The sequence below is a fragment of the Macaca fascicularis genome, chromosome 5 (assembly GCF_037993035.2).
Source record: "Macaca fascicularis isolate 582-1 chromosome 5, T2T-MFA8v1.1".
Classification (NCBI taxonomy): domain Eukaryota; kingdom Metazoa; phylum Chordata; class Mammalia; order Primates; family Cercopithecidae; genus Macaca; species Macaca fascicularis.
Window position 1 is genome coordinate 61826937 of NC_088379.1, and position 16980 is coordinate 61843916.

Genomic DNA, 16980 nt, shown 5'->3' on the forward strand with positions numbered 1-16980 from the left:
AATTTTTGCAAACTTTGCATTTCACTAAGGTCTAATATCCAGCATCTAAAAGAAACTTAAACAAATTTTCAAAAAATAAACAATCCGATTAAAAAGTGAGCAAAGAAAGGATATGAACAGATATTTTTCAAAAGAAGACATACATGTGGCCAACAAACATATGAAAAAAAGCTCAACATCACGGATTATTAGAGAAATGCAAATAAAAAACAATGGGATATCACCCCACACCAGTCAGAGTAGCTACTATTAAAAAGTCAAAAAATAACAGATGTTGGTGAAATCATGGAGAAAAATAAACACTTTTACACTGTTGGTGGGAATGTAAATGAGTTCAACCATTCTGGAGGACAATGTGGCAATGCCTCAAAGTCCTAAAGACAGAACTACCATTCAACCCAGCAGTCCCAATACTAGGTATATACCCAGAGGAATATAAATTGTTCTGTTTTAAAGACACATATATGTGTATGTTCATTGCAGCACTATTCACGATAGCAAAGACATGGAATCAGTCTAAATACCCATCAATGGTAGATGAATTAAACAAATATGGTACATATACACCATGGAATACTATGTAGCCATAAGAAAGAATGAGTTCATTGAAGGAATATGGATGGAGCTGGAGGCCATTATCTGCAGCAAACTAATGCAGGAACAGAAAACCAAATACTACATGGTCTTACTTATAAGTGGGAGCTAATGATGAGATAGAGTGGAACAACATGCCCTGGGGCCTATTGGAGGGTAGAAGGAGTAAGGACGAAGAGACTCAGGAAAAGAAACCCAATGGGTACTAGGCTTAATACCTGGGTGACAAAATAATCTGTACAACAAACCCCCATGACACAAGTTTACCTATGTAATAAACTTGTACATGTACCCCTGAGTTAAAAATAGAAGTTTAATTTAAAAAATACTTGCCTGAGAGTGATAACAATAATTTTTATAAATTTGTACACCTTTTTTTTGTCTGGCATGGTGTCTTGATAATGTAACTGATATGGACGTGAGGCAAGGAAATACTATTTAGAAAAGGGCGGAGTCCCTGGCAACGGCTCCACCCTCAAGCTTGGACCTTGTGGCTCTAAGTGAGAACATGCAATCCTGTTTTCCCACCTGAATGTTGCCTTTTTCAAAACCACCCTGCCCTGCCACGCCCCCCATCCTATACCCATAAAAATCCCAGGTTCCACTGACACAGCAGCAGGTGGTGCGGCAGAGGAGAGAAGACAAGAAGCATCTGAACATTGAAAAGAAAAGCAGCTGGACATCGGAGACTATGGTTGGAGAGGAGTTCAGTTGGAGACCATCGATCATCTTTCCATTCCATCCCTGTTCCAGCTCTCTATCCTGCTGACAGCCACTTCCACTGCTCAGTAAAATTCTCCACATTTGCCACCCTTCAATTCATTCATGCGACCTGGTTCTTCCTGGATGCCAGACAGGAACTCAGGTACCCAGAGGGCAGGTGCCAAATGCTGTCACCTTGACCCTCCACTGAGCTGGTTAACACTTAGCTGTCTGCTCTCTGGACTTCCAGGGGTCGCAGGCAACTGCTAGACACAGTCGTGGGGGCTGGTACAGGATTAGTTCCTGCTGGCACCCAAAAGCACTTGCCCTAGCTCCTGCACCCGCTCACCTGCATGCTCCCCCTCCCACAAGGGGCTTGAGAGTTGCAGGTGGAGTAAGGGAGCCGTCCCTTCACCAGTGCCGCGAAGGGGTCAAGGGAATGGTCCTTTCATCACATCCTCGATAACATTTTTTTTTAATGATAAACATCACAAAAAAGCAGATCTAGGCAGTATGTGACTGACAGAACTGGTGCTCTGAACTCTCCCTGAGTCCCACTCCAGAGAAAGGAAGGAAACAAGAAAACTCTTAAGAGAAATCTCTTTTTCTATCTTTCAGTAAATTGATGCTGAATGCTGTAAAAATGTATGAACTTTGTTATAGCTCATGCTGTTCTAAATATATTTGATATTCTTTTGATGTTCTTTTTTATTACATAGATTTGGAATGTGAATATTGTGAGCACTGCTCTTTAATGAACACAACAGATACTTATTAAGCTGGTATTGTGTACAAAAAGTGTATTGGAAGCTGGAGATACATTTTTCCTGCACTTCAGGAGCATGTAAGGCAGTGCTAAACTGGGAGTAAAGGAACCGCCCCTTCACCAGTCCCGTGAAGGAGTCAAAGGAACGGTCCTTTCATCACATCCTCAACAGAAATTTTTAAAATGATAAACATCGCAAAAACTCAGATCTACGTAGTAAGGTAAAGTACTTCTGTGGGCCCAGAAGTACTATAGGGTGCTACCCTAAGCTTTACAATGTAAACTTACTTATATTGCACACATAAACTACCACTTTTTGAAAATCATTAAGATTGTTGCAGCTTCTCTCAAAAACTGTTGGAAATCTCTCTAGCTAACCACATGAGGGCCTAAATTTCTACTTACATTAGATTGAAGATATTACATTAACTCAAATCAGATGTATCAGTTCTTTGGACCTTACAGTTCGTAGTGACAGTTCTATCATCTTATATGTGCCCTGAATTTTATTAAGAAAATTCAAAGGCTTCAGGTAAGACATACTAAATCTTATTTTCTCATGACCTCCAGTGAATACTCCATAAAAATAGCAGCCTCCACTTTCTGTTTCTATTATATCACTTTTACTTTCCTCCAGAATCCTTCTCATTCTCTAATTATATCACTATTTGTTTATTGTCCGTCTACTCCTTCAGAATGTAGATCCAATGAGGGCAGGTGCCTCAATCAGTTCCTGGATTTCCATAAATATCTGTGAATAAACAAAAGAATGAGCAGCCCTGCCAATGGCTGCCGAAATATGGGACAAATATTTCATATTATCTTCGAACTGCACAAAAGTCAACATACCTGCTATAATATTGTCCAGCAGTGTTATAGGCATGCAGAATATGCCAACTAGTAAATCACTTATGGCCAGGTTTAAGATGAAGAGATTAGTGACTGTGTGCATATGTTTGTTTCTCATTACAATAAAGCAAACCACGGTATTTCCCACCATGCACAAAAAGAAGATCAGAAAGTAGGAAATAATGAAGATTGCTGCCACTCGAGGCTGGTGAAGATAGTAGTTCACATAGGTAATATTAATATCTGAGTGCAGATGATCCTTTGTGTCATTGACACTCCAGATGAGATGCCAGTTTCCTGAAGAGTTTGTGTCCCATTTCTCATTCATGATGAACCTTAATAAAGAAGAGACAGAAAAGAAAAACATAATTACGAACCAGTAAAGCAAAAATTCTGTGCCTGAGTTTAAGAGGAACACTTGTAAAATGCCATGGAAGTTTTATGGTCTTTCTATAATAATCTATAAGTTTTACATAAAACGGAATTATAAATAAGGCACTCAAATTATTAGGATTTTAACCAAGAGCATTTGAAAATTCCAATTTGTGCCAAATAAAATATTATTCTATTTTATTTCTAATACACTCTATATTTTGCTTCTTTCAGCATGCGCTCTATCCATTTCCCTTGCCTTCCAAAACTCTCCTTGCCTCTACCTCCAGGTGTCACATTCTGTCAAGACCCACTTATTAATTTAAAGCTGACCCACATGCCTCTAGCTTTCCTGATAATCCGAACAAGATACGATGTCTACATCTTTGAAACCCCTAAAGAAATAAGCTTCTTGTTTTTGCTCTGACTCAATTAATTTAATAATATTTTGTGTGTGTGTGTGTGTGTGTGTATGTGTGTGTGTGTGTGTGTGTGTGTGTATATATATATATATATATAATTTTTTTTTTTGCAGGGGTTTCACTCTGTCACCTGGACTGGAGTGGCACCATCTCAGGTCACTGTAGCCTTGATCTCCCAGGTTCAAGTGATCCTTCTGCCTCAGCCCCCCAAGTAGCTGAGACCACAGGTGTGTGCCATCATGACCAGCTAATTTTTGTGTTTCTAATAGAGATGGAGTTTTGCCGTGTTGCCCAGTCTGGTCTTGAACTCCTGAGTTCAAGTGATCCACCCACCTCAGCCTCCCAAAATGCTAGGATTATAGGCACGAGCCACCTCGCCTGACCTAAATGTTATTTTTATATAGTTCTCTATGCAGACACAGCCACCATATTGTGAGTCTCTTAATATAGGGCTAGGTTACTTGTCTCGGTTTCATTTAGCATAATTCTATTCACACACAATGTATCAAGAAATTATGTAGAATCTGTATTTTTTTTTTTTCTTTTTTCTTTTTTCTTTTTTTTTTTTTGAGGCAGAGTCTTGCTCTGTCTCCCAGGCTGGAGTGCGGTGGCACGATCTCAGTTCACTGAAAGCTCCGCCTCCCGGGTTCACATCATTCTCCCGCCTCAGCCTCCCAAATAGCTGGGACACAGGCGCCTGCCACCACGCCCGGCTAATTTTTTTGTATTTTTAGTAGAGACGGGGTTTCACCGTGTTAGCCAGGATAGTCTCGATCTCCTGACCTCGTGATCCACCCACCTTGGTCTCCCAAAGTGCTGGGATTACAGGAGTGAGCAACCGCGCCAAGCCTGTATGGCTTAATGTAGACAGCTTAATCAATCCTGCATGTCAGAGGTCCCCACAACCACTCCTAGGTATGGTGATTCACTAGAAAGACTCACAGGACCCAGCATATAATGCATTCACAGATAATATTTATCAAAGTGAAGGATGCAAAGCAAAATCAGGAATGGAAAAGGTACATGGGGTGAAGACTGCAGGAAATTAGGTATAAGCCCCATGCATCTAATCTCAGTGGAGTCACACAGAACATGCCTAATTCCTCCAGTAACAGAAAACACGTGTAAAGTGTTGTCAACCAGAGAAGCTCACTAGAGACTCAACACCCAGGGTTTTTCTGGGAGAATGATCAAGTGGGGCTCTTCTTCCTAGCATATATCAAAATTCCAGACTCCTAGACAGAAAGTAGATATTCCGCATAAACCATGTTGTTTGTACAAACACTTTGTACTATGTTTGTACAAACATAGTGAGCCACTCATCATTTAAGTAAACCTATGTTCAAGTCTTGAACATTCTTATTAATTTTCTGTCTCATCAATCTGTCTAATATTGACAGTGGGGTGTTAAAGTCTCCCACTACTATTGCATGGGAGTCTAAATCTCTTTGTATGTGTCTAAGAACTTGTTTTATGAATCTAGGTGCTCCTGTATTGGGTGCATATAAATTTAAGACATTAGCTCTTCTTGTTGCATTGATCCCTTTACCATTATGTAATTTTTTTTCTTTTCTTTTTTTTTTTTATCTTTGTTGGTTTAAAGTCTGTTTTATCAGAAACTAGGATTGCAACCCCTGCTTTTTATTATTATTATTATTATTATTTGCTTTCCATTTTCTTGGTAAATATTCTTCCATCCTTTTATTTTGAGTCTATGTGTTTCTTTGCAAGTGAGATGGGTCTCCTGAATACAGCACACCAATGGGTTTTGACTTTTTATCCAATTTGCCAGTATGTGTCTTTTACTTGGGGCATTTAGCCCATTTACATTTGAGGTTAATATTGTTATGTGTGAATTTTATCCTCTCATTATGATGCTAGCTGGTTATTTTGCCTGTTGGTTGATGCAGTTGCTTCATAGTGTTGATGATCTTTACAATTTGGTATGTTTTTGCAGTGGCTGGTACTGGTTTTTCCTTTTCATGTTTAGTGCTTCCTTCAGGAGCTCTTGTAAGGCAGGACTGGTGGTGATAAAATCTCTCAGTATTTGCTTGTCTGTAAAGGATTTTATTTCTGCTTCACTTATGAAGCTTAGTTTGGCTAGATATGAAATTCTGGGTTGAAATTTCCTTTCTTTAAGAATGTTGAATATTGGCCCCTACTCTCTTCTGGCTTGTAGGGTTTCTGCAGAGTGATTGGCTGTTAGTCTGATTGACTTCCCTTTGTGGGTAATGCAACCTTTTTCTCTGGCTGCCCTTAACATTTTTTCCTTCATTTCAACTTTAGTGAATCTGATGATTATGTGTCTTGGAGTTCCTCTTCTCGAGGAGTATCTTTGTGGTGTTCTCTGTATTTCCTGAATTTGAATGTCAGCCTTTCTTGCTAGGTTAGGGAAATTCTCCTGAATAATATCCTGAAAAGTGTTTTCCTGCTTGGTTCTATTCTCCCTGTCACTTTCAGGTACACCAATCAAATGCAAGTTTGGTCTTTGTCTTTTCACATAGTCCCATACTTCTTGGAGGCTTTGTTTGTTCCTTTTCATTCTTTTTTCTCTAATCTTGTCTTCATGCCTTATTTCATTAAATTGATCATCCGTCTCTTATATCCTTTCTTCCGCTTGATTGATTTCACTATTGATACTTGTTTATGCATCATGAAGTTCTTGTGCTGTGTTTTTCAGCTCCATCAGGTCATTTATGTTCTTCTCTAAGCTGTTTATTCTAGTTAGCAATGCCTCTAACCTTTTTTTCAAGGTTCTTAGCTTCCTTGCATTGAATTAGAACATGCTCCTTTTGTTTGGAAGAGTTTGTTATTACCCGCCTTCTGAAGCCTACTTCTGTTGATTTGTTGGACTCATTCCCCATCCAGTTTTGTTCCTTTGCTGGTGAGGAGTTGTGATCCTTTGGAGGAGAAGAGGCATTCTGGTTTTTGGAATTTTTGTGCTGGATTCTCCTCATCTTCATGTATTTATCTACCTTTGGTCTTTGATGTTGGTGACCTAGGGATGGGGTTTTGGTGTGGACATCCTTTTTGTTGATGTTGTTGCTATTCCTTTCTGTTTGTTAGTTTTCCTTGTAACAGTCAGGCCCCTCTGCTGCAGGTCTACCTAGAGTTTGTTGGAGGTTCACTCCACACCCTGTTTGCCTGGGTATCACCAGCAGAGGCTGCAGAACAGCAAAGATTACTGCCTGTTCCTTCCTCTGGAAGTTTCGTCCCAGAGGGGCACCCACAAGATGCCAGCCGGAGTTCTCCTGTTTGAGGTGTCTGTCAACCCTTGCTGGGAGGTATCTCCCAGTCATGGAGCACAGGGGTCAGGGACCCACTTGAGGAGGCAGTCTGTCCCTTAGCAGAGCTGGAGCACTGTGCTGGGAGATCTGCTGCTCTCTTCAGAGCCAGCAGGCAGGAATGTTTAAGTTTGCTGAAGCTGCACCAACAGCTGCCTCTTCCCCCAGGTGCCCTGTCCCAGGGAGATTTTATCTATAAACCCCTGATTGGGCTGCTGCCTTTCTTTCAGAGATGCCCTGCCCAGAGAGGAGGAATCTAGAGAGGCAATCTGGCTACTGTGGCTTTGCTGAGCTGCAGTTGGCTCCACCTAATTTGAACTTCCTGGAGGCTTTGTTTATACTATGAGGGGAAAACTGCCTACTCAAACTTCCCCCCACCAAGCTCGAGCCTCTCAGGTCTACTTCAGGCTACTGTGCTGGCAGTGAGAATTTCAAGCCAGTGGATCTTAGCTTGCTGGGATCCTTGGGGGTGGAACCTTCTGAGTCAGACCACTTGGCTCCCTGGCTTCTGCCCTCTTTCCAGGGGAGTGAAGGGTTCTGTCTCACTGGGGTTCCAGGTGCCACTGGGGTATGAAAAAAAAAAAAAAACTCCTGCAGCTAGCTCGGTGTCTGCCCAAATGATCCCCCAGTTTTGTGCTTGAAACCCAGGGCCCTAGTGGCATAAGTACCTGAGGGAATCTCCTGGTCTGCAGGTTGCAAAGATCATGGGAAAAGCGTGGTATCTGGACCAGAATGCACCATTCCTTAAGGCACAATTTCTCAAGGCTTCCCTTGGCTAGGGGAGGGATTTCCCAAACCCCTTGCACTTCCCAGGTGGGGTGATGCCCCACCCTTCTTTGGCTCACCATCTGTGGGACGCCCCCAATGTCTAACCAGTCCCAATGAGACGCAATGGGTACCACTGTTGTAAATGCAGAAATCACCTGCCTTCTGTGTTGATCTCACTGGGAGCTATGGACCAGAGCTGTTCCTGTTCGGCCATCTTGCCAGCCACATTCAGAGTTTTCAATGCTTATTTCAATAGTTTAGTAAGGCAGCTTCTCCATGTATTAAATTGTTATATTGCATTTAATAGTATTATGAGTAATTACAGTGTGTATATAACTACAAAGCTTCTCAAAAAGTTTCCAAATTATTGTTATCTGCTGAGTCAGTACATATGTGAGACCAACTCCTTATCCCTTTGACAGGAATAACTATGTACAACATATTTAGATCCCAGTAATTTTGCTCATATCCTTGCAGACATGCTCCATCATCTATTGGAAATTTTGGTACAAAAATATTCAAATCCAACCCAATATTTTTGTTTTCTTATAGGTGCTATGCATTTTTATGTATTGTATAGAAGAGATTTTTTAATCCTCAAATTTGTTTAGCTATATTAGCATATGTTTTTCCTATTGATTTTTTTTTTTCTGAAAGAAAACAAACCCTGTTAAATTCCCATCTCAGCACTTCCTTTATGTCAGAAGTCATTAACTCTTCCACTGTTATATTCTCTACCATGGATACCTATTTTCCATATGTTGATATGCTATATCTTATCTTTCAAAAATTACTGGTTTATAAAAATATTTATTTTTCTGTTGAAGATTTTTGCTGCCTTTACCAACCACATTTCCATTTTGTTATGCCATTTTATACTGTATTATAAAGTATATTTTGTGAGAGTAGAGATCAGTTCACAGTTGAATTCTGAGTACCTAAAAGCATGGTTGAACCAATAATTGGTGCTCAATAAGTATTTGTTAAATGCATTAATTAATCTCATCATATAATTTTTGTTTCATAGATTGTAGTTCTTTTCTTTTGTAATTTCTTGATTGTTAAGCATTTGCTGTCTCAAATTTTCTTCTATTAAAGGTATGTGCATGTCTTCTTGTAATAACATAGGGTTTAAAAACATTAGGCTCTGGAGTCTCATTGCCTGCACTCAAATCCCACATCTTGTTTTCTATTGAAATTTCCTGGAAGATAGATGCATGATTAATAACTGCATGACTTTGCGTAAATTATTTAATCTCTTTGTGCTTCAGACTCCTTATCAAAAAAGTAAAAATAATAATTATACAAACTTCATAGTGTTGTTGTTAGGTTTTAATCAAATAATTGTAGTTAAAATTTATTGTATGCTTACCATATGTCAGACTCAGTGCTAAGCATTTTTATATGCATTGGTTTATTATAGTCTTATGGTAGGACAGTCAAATAGGAAACTGAAGCAATGGCCAAATTAACTAATCTGCTAAAGGTCACACCATCAGTAAAAAGCAGAGGTGGGATTTTATTCTGTGCAGCTCTGCTCCAGAGCACATATTTTCAACTTTATAATATAATTTATATAAAGCACATAAAAGGGTACATAATTCAGAGTAAGAACTCCATGAACATTTGATATGATTTTCCTTTCCTTCCTCCATATGTTTTTCACTTTCCCCGTTCCCCCTTCCTTCCTTTGTTCCTTTCTTCCTCCCTTTTGGTTTTAAAAAATTTTTTAATATATCTCAGTTTACTTTTTTGTTACCTTACTCATATTGCGTTTAGGACTAGTGCTACCAGGACACAAACAAAGAATGTGTGGTGTGCTTTTTGTTTGTTCCTTTTATATTTGTTAATGTTAACATCATTCCTTCAGAAAGTGATCTCAAGGACTGGGTACCAAAATTGTTTACATTTTCTTTCGTTATCGGATTCCTGAAGCTGGTGGAAAAGGGCCAGAATCACATGGACATTCCATCAGGGAAATAGTTCACTGTACTCTTTCTTGGAAGTGAGGGGAAAATCTTTTGTTCATTCATTCATTGATTGACTTAACAAATATTGACTGTGTTGACAATGTGCTAGGTACTGTTCTAAGAACTGGGGAATACAACAATGAAGCAGACCATGTCGCAGCTTTCATGGTAATGAGGAATACAGATACTGGGGTTCTGGAGCGTGCTTACAGTGAGAGCCAATTGTGCACATCTCTGCCCAAACGCACATTCAGTAATGTTATGGTTGCTGCTTGAAGTTGACTGTGATTGATAGATTTACACCACGAGAAATGGCAACCTCTAAAGATGAAACCTCTTCATTTTTAAAAATTGATTATTAAATATGTATTCATATGCCAACAGATTAAACCAAAGCATCAAAAACAGAAAATAAATGCAAAAATAAGGATAATTAGGAAAATTAAAAAGAAAAGGAATTAACTGACTACTGTAAGGAATAATTGGAAGGACAGCCGAGAAAGGAATGAGGCCAATAGACCCAAGTTCAGGCAAGCTGATTTATCGTGAGTCCTGCCAGGCTACCTCTTGACAAAAGCAGAGGAGGCAGCCCCGCTTACAGGATATAGCAAGGTTTTATAGGGCATAGAACTGGGTCGGGGTGAAGGAAAAAGAAAAGGGTGGGGGATCCTTTGTGCCAGGTGTCTTGCTGCTTCCTGGAGATGTTTTTCTTGCCAGTTCTATCGAGTAAGGTAGTTTTCTTGACCACATCCTGGAAAAGCTGGCCTCTGGTCAGACAGTTACAGGCGGGTTTGGGATACGAGGTTTTACTTTTGGTCTACAGGAGGGGGAAACGGTTCAGTTGGGTGGACCCTAACAACTACAACTTAGCTGAAAAGAAGATACAACACAAACAAGAGAAGTACAGTAAATGAGGGAATGTAGAAGACCAGAGTGACAGTATAATATAAAATTATAAATATGCCTGAACAAAAGATTTAATCAAACTAATGCCCATAAAAGAAATAAGTCCATTGATTAAATGACTGTTATGCTTTTACGCCTCAAGTGAACTGTTTATAGGTTTCCCTCTTAATTTTGTAGTGTCAGTGAAGTATTTTTCTTCTAGTTTTTTATTTCAAAAGTAATATTTTTTTTCTTTTTTAACTTCAACTTTTATTTTAGGTTTGGGCTATGTGTGCAGATTTGTTGCGTGGGTACGTTGTATGATGGTGAGATTCAGGATATGAATGATCCCATCACCCTGATAGTGAGCATAGTCACTACAATAGGTAGTTTTTCACCCTTTATCCCCTTCCTTCCCTCCCCATCTAGTAGTCCCCGGTGTCCATTGTCCCCATCTTTATATCCATGTGTAGTCAAATTTAAGTTCACTAGCTTTCTTACTATGATAAAATTATGAAAGAAAGCAGATTATAATTAAATAATCACCTTAACAGTGGAATTCTACTTAATAGTATAATAAATTTCAAATAAAATCTAAAAATATATAAACAAGCATATTCACACAGCTTGTTACAGAAAAAAATTTCTTTAGTACAAACATTAAAGTTTGATATTTGCATGCAATCTATGCAATAGTTTCAAAACAATAAGCATATGCAGTGGAAAATATATTGCTAGGTATATCCTACTCTGGCATCCTTTCCTTCTTATTTTTAAAAATGTACAAATTAATGTGTAAAAATGATTAATTATGTGTGTATTAGAATTACTATTTCATTGCCCATACAAACCAAGATATATTAATATTGTACCAAACTAGAATGATCAATTTTAATGATTTGTGTGAAAGCAGGAACCACTTTAATGCAACAATACCTTTTGTGAAGTCTAAATTAAAAGTTCTAAAGAAAATAGTGAAGACTATAAAAAACAATCTGTAGATACATTGGAAAACAAAAGAAGAGTGTTCTTAAAGGCTCAGAACACAGAAGGCTGTTAAGGTTGAATAAGGAGAAACAAAACTGCAGGAAATTCTAGGTTAAAACGCATCCAAGAAAGAACTTTCATGAAAATGGAGGGTTTAGAGATGGCTCCAAGATCAGAGTTACAATATACAGAAATAGGAGACAACCCAGGGGAGTTATTTGAGGTAAACTGGGAAGCTGATTTTGGATCAGATGAACCCTACAGTATCCACTACACCTCTACCGATAAGACCAAGGACACACATGCTCAGAAGATTTGGTCCTAAGACCTTGTTTAGACGCACTTATTCCCATGCTTTCCCAGTCACAGCAAACATGTTTCTAATAATCAAAACTCACATCCTTCACACTGGCAAAAATTTAAAAGATTAATTATATGTGATGTTGACTGACAACAGATGCAGGGAAACAAATATTTTCATACAGTGTTAGGGATGCAATGATAAGGCTTACTGAAAGTGAATTTGGGAATGCCAGTCAAATTAAAATGTGCATTATGTTCCACTTGACCTTTTCATTTCTACAAATATAATTTATTGAAATAAATACATCCATGATTAAAAAGCCATGAAAGCATTATATTCATTGTAATTTTGTCATAGGAAAAGTTTAGAAACAACATATTTGGTCATAAACAGACAAAAATTTAAGTGAATTATAGCAATATTAATAATCAAATGTGCTATGTGATAACATCTTAATAATGGCAAAATATATCTAATGCTTGACCTATACCAGTTTCTGTTATAAAGTTTACCCCTATTAATTCACTTAATCCTCTGAGCAAATACTATGATTATCACTATTTCCATTTTTAGGTGAAGAAACTGGGGAAAAAGCAAGTAACTGGCCCAAGGTCATCAGCAGGGAAGTAGCAAGGTCAAGATTTAAAGTCAGATAGTCTGACTTCAGAGGCTTTATGGTATCCTCTGTGCTATAATAAAATAAAGCCATTATAATCAATAGGAAGAGTCTAATTATTCTGACACATAATGTTCTATAACATGTTCATGTCAAAAGCAAAACTCTAATAGAAAAATATATATTAGTAGTGGTGACTTCTGGAGTCATGACTAGATTGTGTTGTAAGGTAATGAAAAACCTTTCACGTTTTACTACTTTTTATTGCTTGAATCTTTTTACAGCATAAATATATTCATATGGTACTCAAATAATTAATATAAACAAACAACAGGATCTATACATTATTTACATTTGCCAAATCCTAAGAAAACTTTTGAAAGCCACATGCTTAGAAAGCTTCATATTTTCACATAACAGACAGAAGTTAGACCCCATTCGATAATTTAAGAGATTACTATCTACATATAAGTATATGTGATTATCTACATGTGAATTCTTATAGGGTACCAATCAACAATTTAAAATAACACATTTTTAATTATAAAATTATATAATGGTGATTACTTGCCCTTGAATCGTAGTAGTGACATAGTGACAGGAAACAAGCATGAGGGGAAGCTTCTGGGCAGCTGGAATAGGGATATTTCTTGATTTGGGTGCTGGTTACAAGAATATATTCAGTTTTTAAAAATTCAATGAATTTTATATTTATGCACACTTTTTTCAACAGGAAGGAGTTAAAGCTGCTGACTGGCTATTCATTTCTGACCCTGGGAGAAAAGCAGAGGGCAAGTGACCCAATATTATCTCCTTGTCAACATGATAACTGAACCTCTGGGCAAATGGTCTATTCATATTTCTAGAGAAGTCTTTATGAAAAGTTCTTAACAGAATGTCCTTGGTAAAGGATTGCCTGAAGAAAACATTAATAAATTAAGAACCTAAGGATTTATAATACTGGCATTCCTAGAAAATGTCCCTTAAACTGAGGTATAAGATGGCAATATTTTATAAACTAAATATTCCTCCTGCTGTGTGAGGCAACCAAGCAAAACTCCACCAGGAGACCTCATCTTCTATTTGAACCGGAGACTACATCTCAAACATGGAAAGTGCCAGGGAACTGGTTGACTCGCGGATAACCCCCCAGGGTTGTCTGCTGGTATTCTTGAAATTATTAGTATATTTCAGAACTGGTAAAGCTTTTGAACCATGTTTCTTTGCCAGTCTGAGACTTTGTGTGAGGACAGATTGGCAGTGCAAGAAGAACTATGCTTTAATCTCATAAATCTTAATGGGTTGGGTCAGTTTTAGCAATAAAACATATATAAAAAATATAGTGAAGATCTAATTACAAGTTGAGCCCTACCCATTTATGATAGGACACAGCAAATCTTTGATGCAATGGAATGTGAAGGAAGTACACTTAGATATGAGGGAAATGGCTAAGTGGATTGATAAAGGGTGGCTGGAAGAGGGGAAGATAGAACAATTTCTAGTCCCTGGCTAGTGCTAGTGGTGCTGATAAAGTAAGATCTTTAAGTTTCCTTCAAGCAAAGAACAATAAAATCTATGTATTGCTTATAATTACCAAATCCTAAGAAAAAAAATTCCAAATCCTACTGTTCTTTGCTGTGAGACTGTTTCCCGTCATGGAAGACCTACTTGTATTTCCATGACTACTTGGAATGATGTCCCACTTCTTTACAAAGCAGGATAAACAAGGCCACTGATTACTCAAAAAATACACAAATAACTGGAGGATAAAATCAGGTGACTACTAAATCCCAAGGATATTCTGTGCAAATTTTCAAATGTTGTACATAAAAATACCAGCAGAAGCTAGGTAAATCATTATTTGCAGGGTTTCTTCAACTGTCTAGGAAATCTCACTAACTATAGAGCTATGTAAGTTGAAGGCCAATCCCCAGTGGCTGAAAACTTCTGTAAGCAGGTATTTTCACATTGTATAATAATTAATCTATATAACTGGTAAAAATAGAAGCATAGCAACCCTCTCCTGAGAGAGGTAATTTCCCTATCCACTCACTCACAAGTGTATATTGTCTCCTCATGCTCCAGGCATGGTATGCGTGACCAACCCAAAGTTGTCTATTTGATGATCAGAAAGACACAATCAATTTAACATTTCTGGCACAGATAATGAAAGATGTCCTACTTTGGAGAGCTTCTGTCTCCTGTTCTCCTTATTTGTCTTGGATGATGTCAGAAACATTCATATAGGGGTCAAACAGCACAGCCAAAGTTCACTCAGAAATTAGAAATGGGATGTTAAAAAACATACTTTGGGAAGTGGGCAAGGTCACAGAAGGGAATCACCGCATACAGGAGCAGTGTATTAGTTTGTTCTCACACTGCTAATAAAGACAAATTTGAGACTTGGCAATTTATACGGGAAAGAGGTTTAATTGACTGACAGTTCAGCATGGCTGAGAAGACTTCAGGAAACTTACAATCATGGCAAAAAGGGAAGCAAACCTGTCTTTCTTCACATGGCAGCAGCAAGGAGAAGTGCTGAGCAAAAAGGGAAAGGTCCCTTATAAAACCATCAGATCTCATGAGAACTCCCTATCATGAGTACAACAGCATGGGAGTAACGGCCCCTGTGATTCAATTATCTCCCACTGGGCACCTCCCACAACTCATGAGGACTATAGAAACTACAACTCAAGATGAGATTTGGGTGAGGACACAGTCAAACCATATCAAGCAGGTAGCTTCACTGACTATAGAGCCAATCAAATAAAGCCCTCAGCAGACTTTTCCAGCTTCATTGCTGCATGTTCTGTGTCTCATGAATTGCTTCCCATTGAAGCAAAGTAAGTTGTCTGGTTCACTGATGAGAGTTTCTGGATTATGTCACTTGTTTGGAAAACAACAACAGTATACCCTGCAGATGGGGAAAGCTTAATGGAAGAAGACAAGGGCACACCTGAACATTGGACAGAGATGAAAGCAGTTCAAAGATTCTTCACTTACAGCAAATGGCCTTGTTGCTGTTGTCAAGGGAATGGGAACACGTTAAAAACAAAACAAAACAAAACAACAAAAACATTTCTGTGGGAGTTTAAAGAAGAATTCAAGTGCACCATGTACATAATTACCAGAAATAACTAGTTGTTGACTCAGAAGAGATTTGGAATGAGGCAGATTCTTTACTTAGATTTCCAGGATTATTATCTGCTTCTTGAAGTGAGCGGGCACTGGATTCTCAGGCCATGCACTGAAGGGCTAATGAGATAAGAAACCGCACCCCACAGTCAGTCAACAGACAAAATCATTTAAAAATGTTTGTGGAAATCCTACTATTTCTCACAACATGGATGAATGTGCAAGACATTACCACTAAGTGAAATAAACCAGTAACAGGATGACAAATACTACATGATTCCACTCATATGAGGTATGAAAAACTCTTAGAAGCAGAAAATAGAATGGTAGTTACCAAAAGTTAAAAGGAGGGGAAAATGGGAGTTCTTCAATTAGAATAAAGTTTCAGTTATGCAAAATAAGTAAGTTCAAGAATAACACAGTTGGACATCTCTCTCAGATCTGGGTGCTAACTAATGGCCAATATTGAAAGAAAATCCTTGGACTTCTTTTGTCTGAAAAAGGAATATTGGCTTCTTAGTAATCTGTAATCTAAAGAATAGAAGAGACACATTGCCTTGATTGACACTGTAAGTTTTACCAATGTATGGTGTGTCAAACCCTACGTCAATTTCTCTATCATAGCTACATAGTGTATTAGAGGGTTTGTAATTTATTGATAGAAGTAAGCGAAAACTAGACTTATGCAAATGATGCTTCCAAGGACAAGGAAATGTTTTGAGAGGTTGGATTGAATCCTCCCATTGATTAAAAACATGTTAAAATGGATTGTCCAGAGAAGAAAGTGAATTTGACCTTATAAATATTGCATTGTTCAATTGTCTCCATCAAATCATATAAAATGTGCAATTGAAGATAAACACTAATTAAGTAGAATAAATGTATCAAAAGACATTTAAATAAATATTTTCACTATGAATATATTTTATTCCTAGTCCCTATTAGGTAGTTCAAATCTTGTTGATTTGAACAAGATCAATAAAATATAATATTCATAAAATAAGCTTTTATAACCTTATATCCAGAAATACACATATGTAATATTTTAGCCTATTTCCTACAATTCTTTTGGGTTTGTTTTTTAAGGTATTAGATGCCGTCTTTGTTAAAATATGGTAAGACAAATAATAATAACTAGAGACATGTGTGGCAAGAAGATATTAACTGAGTTCAGACAGTGAATTGGTTGAAGCTGTTAAAGCAACTGGCCAGAAATCTATTTCTCCCCCAATACCAGGAGATTGCACCCAGGGGAAATAAAAAGAAGACTAATGATTGAAATGAATGTTCTTGTGAACATAATAATTGAACCACAAGGTAGACTAA

At 37.9% G+C, this 16980-nt stretch overlaps 1 protein-coding gene across 2 annotated transcripts in view; it reads right to left on the reverse strand.

The window, feature by feature from the left end:
- Nucleotides 1–16980, reverse strand: part of NPFFR2 (neuropeptide FF receptor 2) — a 124595-nt gene that overhangs the window by 15332 nt on the left and 92283 nt on the right. For both annotated transcript variants that reach the window (XM_045392511.2, XM_005555103.4), the window contains exon 2: nt 2912–3246. In XM_045392511.2, the coding sequence (XP_045248446.2) occupies nt 2912–3239 (328 nt within the window). In that variant the 5' untranslated portion in view covers nt 3240–3246. The remainder of the gene's footprint in view (nt 1–2911; nt 3247–16980) is intronic.